A 16473-nucleotide genomic window follows, 5' to 3' on the forward strand; every position below is an offset into this window, starting at 1 on the left:
AAGCTATTTTTAATATTACTTTTCGTTGATGTTGTTGATTAAATAACAATAAATGTAATCATGTATGTAATCTGTTTCATAAAGTAAATGATACTGTTTCATTGTCTTTAAAGAGTTTTAACTTAGTATTTAAAAACAAAACCTACCAGATTGTAATAATAACCTCATTTTTACAAACAACTATTCTTCTGCTTCAATTCCATTGGGATATATGTATATATTAACTTATAAAAGTATCATCTACTTGCTATAAAAACGATTTAGAAAAATGCAATTAGAGAAAACATTGACAACATTAATGATTTTTATGCATGATTATAGAAGTTCTAAATAAACAGATCTAGTTCTTATTTACCAACATTGTCACAAATGACTATAATAATGTAATATTAAATTAAGAAATGTATTTGATGAAAGTATATAAAAAACTACATATATATATATATTTTTTTCTAAATGAGTATTTTATGAACTGGTGAAATACTGAGTCATTTGTGCTACTGGACTAACCTTTGTGTCTGTGAGATCCATCCATGTTGCTAAACTCGATATGATTTTCATCAGCCCAGTAAAGTCTATGGTTGACATAATCTATTGTTAGTGCCATAGGTCTAGAAATCTTGGTTTCTATGACAATACTCTGATTGGTTCCATCCATTCCAACACGGCCAATGTGAGGGTACTCACAGCAGTCAATCCAATACAAATACCTAGAAAAGAAAATCAGCAGGCATATTATTTACAATCACTCAGGGAATAAAACACCATATAGTATTTATCTTATTTACTCAGCTATTCCCAAATTAATTCTTATATGTCTCTAAATTGTAGTTCGCAAAAGCATACTGTAGTGCAAACTTTTGCTATGATATTTTTTTAAATATGTAGCATACTTTGAAATATCCAGATAATTTTAAGCATGTTTTCTTTAGCAAACAACTCATGTATATAACATTTCAGGAACTGTTAACAAATTACAGATGCCCAAAATGAAAGATGTAAACTTTCAAAATGCATCTATAATGTTACAGGAATAAAACAACCTAGATGTATTTTTTCTTTTGTTTTACCTATGAATAATTCAAAATGAATTATGGAGGAGTAGATTGTATTTTCTTGGATGTTCATTGTTCAATGTGGTAGCCACTAGCTAATTGTGATTCTCTAAATTAATTAAAATCATATAAAATTAAGGGAATTACAAAAGTGAAAAATAATTTCCTCCATTAAATGCTGTCAACAAAGTATTACAAATTTTTGGAGATGAATATAAAGTTTTTGAGGTCATTAAATTATGGGGTTTCCCTGGCGATTCAGTGGTAAAGAATCCACCTGTCAGGAGACATAGGTTTGATCCCTTGGTTGGAAAGTCCCCTGGTGAAGGAAATGGTAAATCGCCCCAGCATTCTTACTTGGGAAATTCCATGGACTGAGAAGCACTGTGGACTATAGTCCAGGGGGTCAAAAAGAGTTGGACATGATTTAGCAACCAAATAACAGCAACAACACAGTAAATTATGAATTTTAAATAATTTAACCTCTGTGTATTAGCAAATCTAAATTTTTGTTTGTACTCTGAACTTTTTATTTGGCTAATATTATCACCATCTTGAACCAAGATACCAGAAAGAAGAGGAAGAACATATTTTATGAGTCCAGCAGCTCTTACATTACCCTCAATAAGTTCAGTAAGAGTTTGAGGCTTGAAATTCTCTCCTTGATTTTCAAATTTTTCATTACGAGACACAAACAGACTTCTACAAATGACTTTCCACTTTGAAATGTGTGAACTGAGCCCTACTTGGAGTATTTATAGTCCTATAATTTTTACTTCTGTGCTTTCATCATATCATCTGCCTTGCTCCTGTCTCTTCAATTATATAGATATTTTCATTCAGACATAACTTATATTGTCTCCTCTGTTCTCCACAAATTTTTCTCTATTTTGTGTCAGTTCACATTTTTCAAGGTATGTTATAAAATTATATATTTAAAAAATGGTTTTGTTAAGCAAAGTAAGCATCCTCTTTTTAATTATAGGACTTCTCAAAGCTGTTAATATTGTACACATATAATGATTGTCTAAGATAGAGCTATGATATCCTTTTTTATCACATAGTTTTGGGTAATACCATTTATTTTCCTAGAGCAGGTTGCAGGAAACAAACTTTACGGAACTCTGCTTTAGCTCTTTCTGGTCTACAGAATTTCTTTATCATCTGTATAATTGAACAACACATATATCATGCACACAGGAACCCACAAAGCAGTAATGACACAGGTTCTTGTGGTTGAGATCAGAGAATCTAACTCAATAAATCAGTTGGTGGGGTATCTCTGATAAATCCCCAAGCCATTCTTAAGTGGACTGAAAAATGTGTCTTGAAACAGTGATTCACTGAGCAGAATATATCAAACATTACTTAGCACTGAGAACACAGAGGTAAACATATAATTTTTGCCATCGAAGATCTCTCAATGAATACAATAGAGGTGAAGGTTAAAATCAAAAATTTAAAGACTATTATGATAAAAGGTTTTTTCACCATGGAGGCACCAATGAAGGAAGGACAACTGTACCTAAATGGAAAATGACAGGAAAAATCTTATTCTCACTGGTAGCTCTTTGAGCATAAATCTTATCTTCAAAACAACCTTACAAATTTCTTGATAGCAATGATCTTTCTCCTTTTTCAGATTTTAGAATAAAGTATAATTTAAAGACTTCAATGCTGCAACAGGTCTTGAAGATCACATAGCTTCAGGCCTTCACTTCATTATAAACTGAAACTAAAATATTATGAGCTTTGTTCTAGTCTGTTACAATAGTGATAGCTAGAATAAGGGCTCAGGTCTCAAGATTTACAGACTTTTTTAAAAAGCATTTTTATATTTAAGATAAAATTCACATTCCATGAATAATGTTGTTTTGTCATTTTTTTTTTCTAATCAACATTATGCAGAGTCTAAAAACCAAAAAATAAAAATCCTGGAAACAGATTATTTAGTTCAAATATCAGGTCTACCCATGTAAATTGGGCACTTTAGTTAACTACCCCAAGCCTGGATTTATTTATATGTTCAAAAGGGATAATAATAATAATTTCTCCTCACAGAGAAAAGCATTTTGAAGCATTTTTTGTTTTTCACCTCTAATTATTTACAATAAATTTTATACTTGGATAATATTTAACAGGTTGCATTTTAGATGTAAAATGACAAGAATGTCTAGTATAGACTTACTGAGAAGCTTAAAACTATACTAATGAGGCTTAAGTATGGAAAAGGTAATGAAATTAAGCCATTAGAAGTTGACCACCCATAAAGAGAGACGCGCAGTAAATCCTGTGCTTGTGAAAGCTCATTTGTGCTCATTGTGTCTGACTCTTTGCCACTGCGTGGACTATTGCCTGCCAGGCTCCTCTGTCCATGGAATTCTCCAGGCAAGAAAACCGGAGTGCACTGCGATTTTCTCCTCCAGGGGATCTTCCCTGCCCTGGGGTTGAACCCGGGTCTCTGACATCTCCTGTATTGGCAGGCAGATTCCTTATCACTGAACCACCTGGGAACTCCAATTTAACAACTAGGCATGCTTGTAGTTATTATGCAGTTTCTTTAATTTCCCAAATAACTCATACTATCTATAGTAATCTAAATTCTGTTAAAGGCAAATTGTCAAAATAGGAAAAATTTTTGTTTTCTATGCCTTGTTTGAATGACTCTTGGAAAAGCTGCGCATGGGTCAAGGTAATTTTGTTACTGTAAACTCTAATGTGATGCAATAGAGAAAAGAGCTGACCAAATCTTGGAAACTGAATTAAATTCCTAGTTTAATATCATATCACCTAGATGATCCTGAGAAAATCATTTAGTCATTTTGGCTGAATATTCTTTGTGAGTGTGTGTGTTCGTTGCTCAGATATGTCTGACTCTTTGTGACCCCATGGACTGTAGCCCACAGCGTTCCTGTGTCCATGGAATTCTCCAGGCAAGAATACTGGAGCGGGTAACCATTTCCTTCTCATGGGGAAATTACCAACCCAGGAATCAAACTCAGGTCTTTCACATGGCGGACAGATACTTTACTCTCTGAGCCACCAAGGAAACCTGTTCTTATTTGTACTAAAAATAAAATAATAAAAACAATCATATCTTTTCAGAGATTCTACGAAAGCAATATAAGCATCTAAAGTGATATAACACAAACAGATTTTTCTAATTTGTAAAATACTATAGAAGTGGTGGTAATCATTATTATCATTATTATTATTATTATTATTATTTGGAACTCCAACTCCCAATAGGTGATCCCACTTTCTTATATCCGCCCCTTTTCCTATGTTCCTCCTATTCTGAGGAAGTCATTGTTCTGTTTACCTGCCTTGCCCAAGCCACAAGTCTTGTAAGGTTTGTTTCATTGTTGTTGTGTTGCATTACATTTTGATTTATTCCTAGCTCCTTTTTACTCTGTAAACTGGCATCAAAGTTCCACAATTATATATAGTTAATTTGCTCCCTTTGTATGAGATTTTTTCAACTCTTTGAATATGCCATGCTCTCCTATATGTCTTTACTTTTCCATAACACTTTTTTTGCCTGAATTGCGTTCTGCTCTGAAGTGGACAACATAACCTGGCTAATTCATACTTCATCAGTCTTTTCCAAGAAAATCTCACTGATTCCAGTTGAGACAGACACATGCTCTGTTTTCTCCACTTTAAAGGTACTGCATTGTATGATAATTATTTGCTCATCTGCCTACTAACTCAACCAGTACTTTGAAACAGAGGTTGTATCTTTTATTTTATACTATACCTAGAAAAGTGCCAGATATACACTAGAAAAATAAGAGTTGACTAAATGAATGAGCAGATGAATTTATTTTCTGTTAACCAGTCATAACATCCATTCAATTTAATGTCTATGACAATTAATTTTTGTTATGTTGAAGATAAAAGTATGCTCATTCTAATCCCAAAGAAAGGCAATGCCAATGAATGTTAAAACTACCACACAATTGCACTCATTTCACATGCTAGAAATGTAATGCTCAAAATTCTCCAAGCCAGATTTCAACAGTAAGTGAACTGAAACTTCCAGATGTTCAAGCCCAGATTCAGAAAAGGCAGGGGAAGTAGAAGAACCAAGATCAAATTGCCAAGATTCATTGAATCATAGAAAAAGCAAGAAAGTTACAGAAAAAAAAAACTACTTCTCTTTATTGACTACGCCAAAGCCTTTGACTGTGTGGATCTCAACAAACTGTGGAAAATTCTTAAAGAGATTGGAATACCAGACCACCTTACCTGCTTCCTGAGAAACCTGTATGCAGGTCAAGAAGCAACAGTTAGAATCAGGCATGGAATAACGGGCTGGTTGCAAACTGAGAAAGGAGTATGTCAAGGCTGTATATTGTCACCCTGCTTATTTAACTTATATACAGTATACATCATGAGAAATGCTGGGTTAGATGAAGCACAGCTGGAATCAAGATTGTGGGAAGAAATATCAATAACTTCAGATACGCAGATGACACCACCATTATGGCAAAAAGTGAGGAGTAACTAAAGAGCCTCTTGATGAAAGTGAAAGAGGAGAGTGAAAAATCTGGCTTAAAACTCAGCATTCAAAAAAAATAAGATCATGGCATTTGGTCTCATTATTTCATGAAAAATAAATGGAGAAACAATGGAAACAGTAACAGACTTTATTTTTTGGGCTCCAAAATCACTGCAGATGTTTACTGCAGCCTCGAAATTTTTAAGCACTTGCTCCTTGGAAGAAAAACTATGACAAATCTAACAGCATATTAAAAAGCAGAGACATTACTTTGCCAACAAAGGTCTGTCTAGTCAAAGCTATGGTTTTTCCAGTAGTCATGCATGGATATGAGAGTTGGACCACAAGAAGGCTGAGCACTGAAGATTGGATGCTTTTGAACTGTGGTGTTGAAGAAGAGGCTTGAGAGTCCCTTGGATGGCAAGGAAATCAAACCAGTCCATCCTAAAGGAGTTCAGTCCTGAATATTCATTGGAAGGACTGATGCTGAAGCTGAAACTCTAATACTTTGACCACTTAATCTGAAGAACTGACTCATTAGAAAAGACCCTGATGCTGGGAAAGATTGAAGGCAGGAGGAGAAGGGGACAACAGAAGATGAGATGGTTGGATGGCATCACTGATTCAATGGACTTGAGTTTTAATAAGCTCTGGGAGATGGTGAAGGAGAGGGAAGCCTGATGTGCTGCAGTCCATGGAGTTGCAAAGAGTTGGACATGACTGAGTGACTGAACAATAACTATGCTCAGCACAGTTTTATATTTTCTATTTCTACTTTAAAACACATCTATATCTCTTCTGTATAAATTACTGTTGATAAATACTAAATATATATGATATTAATCACCCCAAATTTACAATTAAATTAGTACACTGATTCCCAATCAATGATAGAATAATTGGGATAATTGGATATCAGCTGAATTTTAACATAATAACCAGAAAGATGATCTGTCAACTTATATTTTCTTTTCCATTCTTACTAACCAACATATCCAAAATGAGACCATTGACGTACTACCATTATAAGAAAGTATCCCCAAGCTACCTTTTAAATGTTTATAGATGCTTTATTAGATTAGACATTCCAATGATCTTTATCTTCCCTAAATAATCCTTGCTCTATTCTTCACTAAATATTAGAACAGAGATTACACTTCTCAAGAAAACAGGTGTCAGTAGTAGTAGTGGTATATTCAAAACTTATGTAAATCACGATAGCAACAATTCCACCTTTACTGAATACTCAGAATTTAAGCTGTCATTTTTGGAGCAAGATTGTATAATAATTTAGACAGCTATGGCATTTCCATCCTGAAGCTCATCTCATATAAACTAAAATCCAAGGTGTCCTATTGTCTCACTCTGGGGAATCAGGAAAACAGTATAAATAAAAAGGGGTCATTAAAATTTATCTTTTAGAATCTCTGTTTATTTGTTGTTATATGGCTTTAATCATTTCATAAAAATACCTGATTTTTCTGTTTCTTGGTTTGTAATCTGGGATTCCATATCATACTTCAAATATTATTTAAAATGGAATCAAAGGAGTCTTTCATAGTATCTGCAATAATTTAATATTTTACCATCTTAATTGACACTTTTGGCAGGTTTATATTGATAAGTTCAGAACGCATCCGTTTATGTGTTAATAACTCTCACCTGGGAAAAATAAACCTTAATGCTAGATTCAGCTGTGTTCACTAGGGTAGGATACAGTTTGCTTTATAAATAGGAAATTTCAAAATACTGTTATTAACAAATACTGCTTCTTTTACAGCATCTTGAGAATTATGAGATGAGAGCTAAGACAGACATACTGATTTGAAGAAAAGGACAATGGACAAACTAAATTATCTTCTGATAAAATACCAAATGACTCAAATATGCATATTCTTTGGAATGAATGATGATGATAGCCAAACAGTATCTGACCATTATTTCTTGTAATATCTATAGAAACAGACTCCACTGTGGCTCTGTTTCATTTAAAATAGAATTGATACTCTTTTGTTACTATGGTAAAGAAATTATTTTAAAAGGTAACAAAATAGTCCACATAATTATACAGTGACAAGTTAAAACTTGCACCGCTACCTTGGAAACAGTTTGTAGTATTTACAAGTCTTCCCCATTAGGTATTGCTTTTACCCAAATTAATGTTTAAAATTAAGCTCCATGTACACTATAATATGATCACTTTGTCAATTATAAATATGAGACAGTAAAATAGAGATACATTATATTACCAAGAAGTAAAATTTAATTATTACATATGGTAAAAGCAGTGATTTGGTGAACTATTTAATGGGAAATTAATTAAGACAGCAGAAAATTCAGAGCACTAGAGTTAGTATAATACTTGTTTATTGCAAATGTGTGATATTTTTAAAAAGCAAATTTTCTCTAAATTTGTTATTTTAAAAACATGTTCAATAGGTTGAACTTCTACAGAGATCATTTGGAGTATGTAATCACTCAAATTATAGTATTAAAAAAAGAGAATGATATCCTTCTCTACCTACCAAAATAACATAATTGAAAGTAAATGATAATGGTCATAAACTATAGAATTTTAGCAAGCAGCTTTGACACTTAAATGTGTGTTCATCCCTCATCTAAATTCTCCAGCCAGCTGTCCTTGATCCTTATGATGACTTGTTCTTCATTCTCACAGACAGATGCAAATAAAACCCAACACTAATATCAATCTTCCTTGATATTCCCACTATGCTTTTCCCTATGAATGCATGGATAATGCATAGTTATTTATTATTCATAGATACTGCTTATGTCTCCTGCTGTAAAGTTGTTCAGGAATTACAATACCTCCATTCTTGACTACTACAAATGCTGTAAAACAGTTTCCAAGAGTTTATCTTTGCTTCTCTTTCCTCCAACATTTAAAGGCATTATAATTGGATAAAACTGTGTTTATTCATTTCATACACTTACTGTTTTATTAGAAGAGCTGTGTTTGAAACCTTAAAAAATACTTGCTCTAAAATTCCATCTTAATTTTCTCTTTCTCTGTAATAGTCACATTTGTATTTTTGATTTCTCAGTTAAACCTCTACACATTTTCACTTTTCATTGGTTCCCATGTTAAAATCTACAGACCAGGATTTACCATATTGAACATTATCCACAGTCTTAAACTTTAAGATTTTCAATGTTTGTTACAAACCCAGCACGAGGATCTAAAGACAGGTCCCTGGGAAACTTCAGCCTTTTGCTAACAAGTATAGTAGGGTATAAGCCATTAAGTTTGGATACTTCAATGATCCTTTTTTCTGTGTCAGACCAATAGAGGTTTTTTCCAATCCAATCGACAGCAAGTGCATTGGGGACGGCTGTGTTATGCACTACCTAACAAAATAAGAATTTAAAAAGTTAACATTTTAAATACCTAGAATAAGGACAAAGCAATTACTTCCTGAGTTTTTTAGAGATACATAATTGTATTTAAACATTGAAATGTAATTTAGACAAGCACAACATATAGAACAACTTACCTAATAAAATTACTTATTTGTTTGTAAGATTACTCAATATGTAATCAGGCCCCTAGAAATTCCATAAAGGCTTAGTGAAAGAAACACCAAAATAGAAAGTTGTTGGATGGCTACACAGTTGTTTATTACATTTTCATTCCAGTTTACCTATTCTCTCAAAATTTGGGGCAAAAATTCTATTACAGGTAGAGGCACACACATAGTAGCACAAAAAATAATTGATATTATCTATTAATAACAGGTTCTGGGGGAGATATCAATTAATTCAACACTCTTCCAACTGTCTTTGCCCTACTTTAACTACCTGTTACAAACAAAGAAAGAATATAAGCAAAAATATACATTAAATATGTAACCTAACCAAAGGGAAGTAGAAATGTATTCATCCAACAGTTGTGTTCAATTGCAACCTATGTCAAATATAATAAGGATATAGGCTAGGTATGCACAAATATGCTGTATATAAAAAGCCAATAACATTTATTCTGAATTATGCAACCTACTGATATTTTGGTATTTTCTATATGTATGTGTATATATATAAAATATATATATAATTTCAAGATTTCATTAATATTTTAAAAATTAATTGCTTCCACCAAAGCTCTCTATGCAATATTATAAATGGCTTCAAAATTTTTTAAGTAATTGAATTTGAACTTCTTTTAATATTTTACTATTTATATACAGTGCAAATTATTTTATTTTAAAACCCAAATTAACATAGAAATGGTGTTAAGTAGAGTAGTTCACATCTAGAATGTGATATGTGTTTAATTTTGATGCTCTCTACTCAAAGCATTCATGATTTTACACAAATGTATTCAACTATTTTCTTCTATAGCAAAATAATAGTGTTATAATTTCAAACTACATTCTAATAATTATTTTTTTCATTACAAATTCTCTAACTCAACTTTTTATTTCATATAAATCAACACAATTAAATCTCAGGCACTAATCATTCAAGCTGAAAGTATTCATCACATTTTATAGGGTTGTGAATATAAGTTTTCATATTTTATTTACTCAATTTGATTTTTATCTTATAGCAATCATGTTATAATGAAACATTGATAAGGATCTCCAATTTCATATTTAAAGTATATATTAAAACACTGTACAAATGTGAAATTCAAATCAACCTAATACATTCTATGAGTCATGTCATTACCATCAAATAACATTTTCTATTCAATTTAACCATACCAATACAATATTGAATTATCTCATCATTGTAATATCTAGATACCTTAATATCACTTCCATTTAAACACATTCTATTTATGCGACTGCCATTGGGTCGACTGGAATCAATCCAATAGATAAATTCTTCTCTGTAATCAAAGTCTATACCAATAACATTGTTTAATCCCTAAAAATAAAAAAGAATATATTTGAATAATAGTTAACAGAAATCCTCTTACAATATTTTAGGAATTCGTAAGAATCAATATTTCCCTTTGAATCTAAATAGTTACAGTTTTATAATAAAAAACAACTGTGACCAATTCTTTGTAAAAGCATCATATGTTTACATTTTCTCTATATCATACATGTAAGATGTTGCATAGTTTATTCGAGCATTTTTCCAAATGGAAAAATATTGGAGTGTTTAAAGAAAGCAGTTTAAGTAAATAGTCAATAATATGGGAAAATTTTCTTTTAGAGAGATAAAGGAAAATATTTTCATTTTAGATTAATATTAATTTGATGCTATTATGAGTATACATCTAAATTGAAAAGGTAGACAATCCCCAATAATTTAAGAGCTTTTGATAGATATCTGATGAAAGTCAGAAAAGATTTACAAAGTTTACTTTCCCTAACAGCCTTTGGTTCAACAACATACTAACATTCTCTGTTTTTCTCATGCTTCAAGCAGCCTGTTAGGCAATACAGTGCCATATTCGAATTTAAAAGTTAAAACTTTGGTGAATATTTAACCCAAGAGGAACTTGGTAAACATCTTTTTATTCCACATGGTGGAAATGTGAGGAAATTCTTCCTTTCAGACTCATAGTTAGTGCATTTTTTAGCAGGTAACAAAATTGAACGTGAATTCAGCTGATGGACTTTTGGATAACACAGCTCCTTTGGCTGTTTCACTGTTTCACTGATTTAATTTGAGGACTGTTCACTAGGATCTGAGAATCTTGTTAGCTGTTGAGTTGTTCAAATGATTGCTCAGGGGTTGGTTTAATCCTGACCTATTGTTAAGCCTCATAGATTTACCTTCCCATTGGGCTAACAAAACTTGAATCAAGGTGGCAATTGTGTTAACTCACTTTGAGGGTTGAATATTAATTTCAGTTCAGTTCAGTTCAGTCACTCAGTCGTGTCCGACTCTTTGCGACCCCATGAATAGCAGCACGCCAGGCCTCCCTGTCCATCACCATTTCCTGGAGTTCACTCAGACTCACATACATCGAGTCCGTGGTGCCATCCAGCCATCTCATCCTCTGTTGTCCCCTTCTCCTCCTGCCCCCAATCCCTCCCAGCATCAGAGTCTTTTCCAATGAGTCAACTCTTCGCATGAGGTGTCCAAAGTACTGGAGCTTCAGCTTTAGCATCATTCCTTCCAAAGAAATACCAGGGTTGATCTCCTTCAGAATGGACTGGTTGGACCTCCTTGAAGTCCAGGGGACTCTCAAGAGTCTTCTCCAATACCACAGTTCAAAAGCATCAATTCTTCAGCACTCTGCCTTCTTCACAGTCCAACTCTCACATCCATACATGACCACAGGAAAAATCATAGCCTTGACTAGACGGACCTTAGTTGGTAAAGTGATGTCTCTGCTTTTGAATATACTATCTAGGTTGGTCATAACTATTCTTCCAAGGAATAAGTGTCTTAATTTCATGGCTGCAGTCAACATCTGCAGTGATTTTGTAGCCCCAAAAAATAAAGTCTGACACTGTTTCCACTGTTTCCCTATCTATTTCCCATGAAGTGATGGGACTGGATGTCATGATCTTCATTTTCGGGAATGTTGAGCTTTAAGCCAACTTTTTCACTCTCCTCTTTCACTTTCATCAAAAGGTTTTTTAGCTCCTCGTCACTTTCTGCCATAAGGGTGGTGTCATCTGCCTATCTGAGGTTATTGATATTTCTCCCTGCAATCTTGATTCCAGCTTGTGTTTCTTCCAGTCCAGTGTTTCTCATGATGTACTCTGCATATAAGTTAAATAAGGAGGGTGACAATATACAGCCTTGAAGTACTCCTTTTCCTATTTAGAACCAGTCTGTTGTTCCATGTCCAGTTCTAACTGTTTCTTCCTGACCTGCATACAGATTTCTCAAGAGGCAGGTTAGGTGGTCTGATATTCCCATCTCTTTCAGAATTTTCCACAGTTTATTGTGATTTATTAATATATAAACTCATATATTAAAAATAATTGACATCACAGACATTTGGCAAAGCCCCAGAGATATCTGCCATTTCTTTATATCTGATGTAAGAGTTTTACATCAATATTTACTCTGAAGTTGTCATTAAAGTCACAAATTGGTTTAGGGGTCGCTTATGAGTACTTGATCCCTGAAAGTATAGTCACCTTTCCCGGTGGCTCGGAGGTTAACATGTCTGCCTGGAATTCAGGAGTCCCGTGTTCAATCCCTGGGTCAGGAAGATTCCCTGGAGAAGGAAATGGCAACTAACTCCAGTACTCTTGCCTGGAGAATCCCATGGAGGGAAGAGCTTGGTAGGCTACAGTCCATGGGGTTGCAAAGAGTCCAAAGAGTCGGACACGACTGAGCAACGTTACTTCACTTATGAGTACTTATAATCCTATAAATAAGGTTAGCATCTCCAAGGCAATTGTTTTTAGGATTAGCATCTCCAAGGCAATTGTTTTGTTGTTGTTGTTGTTTTGTTTTCCTGTGGTTTGCTTTGATTTGGTTTGGGAAAGGATGTGTGCTCAGTTGCTCAGTGTGTCCACTCTTTTTGACCCCATGGATGGAAGCCCATCAGGCCCCTCTGTTCACAGGATTATTCTGGCAAGAGTACTGGAGTCGGTTGCCATTTCCTCCTCCAGGAGATCTGCCTGACCAGTGATTGAACCTGCATGTCCTGTGACTCTTGAATTGGCAGATGGATTCCCACTTGAGCCACTTGAAAAGTCCTTGGGGAAGGGTGGTTAATTCCTAAATCTGAGTTCAATTTCCACATCTATTCTCAAAATTCAGAATTTTTATAATAACACTGCATCAGAGATACACACTTTTTAATAAAACTCTGGCCAAGGCTAAATTTTTACTATTCAGATTTTACTTCTTTCCAGTAACCTCCAAAAATAAAAATCGCCTATGTATGGAACTCAGAGCAGGTTCTGGCAAAAACTGACTTTTTTCTTCTAGTAGCCAGGCTAAATTCTCAGGACGATGGTGTTGAAAATCATAGGCTCAAATCTTATGCTTTCATTTGTCTTAAAAGAAGCAATCTTTTTCTTCCGTTCCAGATTGTAAAGTTAACGCTAAATAGCCTAACCCCAATATGCCCAGATGAATAAATACAAATAATGTACTTCTTTCAGATGGCATCACTAACCAAGAATAATGATTATAAACGCTAAAAAAATGCAACTAACATTCAGTCTCAGATTCAAAACATGCATTAAATATATATTTGCACATGAAAATTTGGAGGACTCCCTAACTAAATACACATAAGCCTTCAATCTAAGAAGTTATCTATGTAAAATCAATCAAGATTCTAAAACATAAATTGAATATATTCCAAGTTATGTAGAATGCTTAATTAATTCAGTAGTAGTCTGTGATCTTCTTTCTGCTCAAAAGCACTTTTCATTGAAAGAATAAGGTATGGGTTAGGGTTCTGTGAGGACTGGCAATGCAGATAGGTAAGTTAGAGCTCTTTAAGAAAGATATGGACATAAACTTGTTTCTCACTTTAGCAAAGATTTACCCATAATCTCCAGTCTTGGCAGAATTACCCCATTCCATTCTTTACAATAATCAATTTAGATAATGAAAATCCAGTTCCAAATTTAGCAAGTCAACTATAATAATAAATTAATTCCGTGGATGCAGAGGAATTGAAGCTTAGAATTCTGACATATCTATCAAGACAAACTAGTTATTTTCCTACAGTTTTACTCTTAATCTCTACAGAAAACAGTGCAACTCTTGTTTCAGAATCATATGCAAGGAACATTAAAACAGTCAAGGGCATGGTCAAAATAATGTCAAAAAGCTAGAGTCATCCCAGTGGTTTCAGAGCTGAAAATTGGTTTCATCAAAATCCTACTTGCTTCTTTTATTTCTGTGGTTGAATATTTGCACTCTTTGATTCAAGACGATTAATTTACAAAATTGTGTTTTGTTTCTTTATACAATTTTACTGGAATGAAAGACACTGTGAGAATTGAATTGGATAACATATTGGAAAGCTACTTGATTAATTTTCATTTCTGAAATCCATGTACATTTTCTAAATGTGTTGTACGAATTTAAGTTATAGCTATCTTAGCTACAACTATATTTTAGAATATATAGGGTAAAAATGTTCTACCAGTTGTTATAATTTTATGCTATAAAGCTTCATGAGATTGCTACTACAAGTAGCAAAACAAGTTCTCCTTATTGTATTCAATAAAATTAAGGTATTAGAATAAAATTTAAGGTATTAAAGTAAATTATTTTTCCTAATTAACTATGCACAAAATTTCCAAATAATTAAGGCAAGGATGTTGTCTTTTCATTTATTTTGACTGGGAAAAAATGTGGAGAGACAATTACTGAGATTTTCTACTTCAGTCTACATATGTAGAAAAGTCTTTGAGGGAAAAAAAAATAGTTTTTACTCCCTAGAACTCCTTGAAACTTTCTATAATGCTATGATGAAATTGTGGTTAAAAGCAATCCATAGTCAAAACTTTAAACTTGTCTTTAATTTCTTGGGTCATTACATCCTTACTCAGTGGTCACCACTAACAAACGCTCTCCAAAGACACAGATGTCCAGGGTCCATATGGATTTCTTTATCTTCCTCATACCTTCTTCATTTCCACAAACAACACCAACTGTCTGAAATTCATACAGTCTTAAGTACTAGTGATTTAGCTCAGTTCAGTTCAGTTGCTCAGTCACTTCCAACTCTTTGCGATCCCATGAACTGTAACACGCCAGGCCTCCCTATCCATCACCAACTGCTGAGCCTACCCAGACTCATGCCCATTGAGTCGGTGATGCCATCTAACCATCTCATCCTCTGTCGTCCCGTTCTCCTCCTGCCCTCAATCTTTTTCAGCATCAGGGTTTTTTCAAATGAGTCAGCTCTTTGCATAAGGTGGCCAAAGTATTGAAGCTTCAGCTTCAACATCAGTCCTTCCAGTGAATACCCAGGACTGATCTCCTTTAGGGTGGACTGGTTGGATCTCTTTGCAGTTCAAGGGAATCTCATGAGTCTTCTCCAATGCCACAGTTCAAAAGAATCAGTTCTTTGGCACTCCTCAGATTTCTTTATAGTCCAACTCTAACATCCATACATGACTACTGAAAAAACCATAGCCTTGATTCGATAGATGTTTGTTGACAAAGTAATGTCTCTGCTTTTTAATATGCTGTCTAATTTGGTCATAACTTTCCTTCAAAGGAGTAAGTGTCTTTAATTTCATGGCTGCAATCACCATCTGCAGTGATTTTGGAGCCCAAAAAACTAAAGTCAGCCACTGTTTCCACTGTTTCCCCATAATTTGCCATGAAGTGTTGGGACAAGATGCCATGATCTTCGTTTTCTGAATGTTGAGCTTTAAGCCAACTTTTTCACTCTCCTCTTTCACTTTCATCAAGAGGCTCTAGTTCTTCTTCATTTTCTGCCCTATGGGTGGTGTCATCTGCATATCTGAGGTTATTGATATTTCTCCCGGCAATCCTGATTCCAGCTTGTGCTTCCTCCAGCCCAGCGATTCTCATGATGTACTCTGCATATAAGTTAAATAAGCAGGGTGACAATATACAGCCTTGACGAACTCCTTTTCCTATTTGAAATCAGTCTGTTGTTCCTTGTCCAGTTCTAACTGTTACATCCTCACCTGCATACAGGTTTCTCAAGAGGCAGATCATATGGTCTGGTATTCCCATCTCTTTCAGAATTTTCCACAGTTTATTGTGATCCACACAATCAAAACTTTAGCACAGTCAATAAAGCAGAAATAGATATTTTTCTGGAACTCTCTTGCTTTTTCTGTGATCCAGTGGATGTTGGCAATTTGATCTCTGGTTGGCAACAGTCTAATATTTTATCACCAGTAAGTAAAATACTAAATGAATGTGTGCATTAAAATAGTTTGGTTGTACAAGATGGATGTAGATAATGCAGAGATGCAGAGAGAAAAAATAATTTTGCTCCATTAAGAACAATCTCTGATAACATAC

At 34.0% G+C, this 16473-nt stretch overlaps 1 protein-coding gene across 1 annotated transcript in view; it reads right to left on the minus strand.

Annotated features, from left to right (window-relative positions):
• Positions 1–16473, minus strand: part of LRP1B (LDL receptor related protein 1B) — a 2198408-nt gene that overhangs the window by 289793 nt on the left and 1892142 nt on the right. Inside the window, 3 exon segments of the mRNA XM_018062463.1 lie at positions 511–710; positions 8747–8928; positions 10327–10449. Coding sequence (XP_017917952.1) covers positions 511–710; positions 8747–8928; positions 10327–10449 — 505 coding nt within the window.

This window comes from Capra hircus, chromosome 2 (genome assembly GCF_001704415.2).
Source record: "Capra hircus breed San Clemente chromosome 2, ASM170441v1, whole genome shotgun sequence".
NCBI classification, from domain to species: domain Eukaryota; kingdom Metazoa; phylum Chordata; class Mammalia; order Artiodactyla; family Bovidae; genus Capra; species Capra hircus.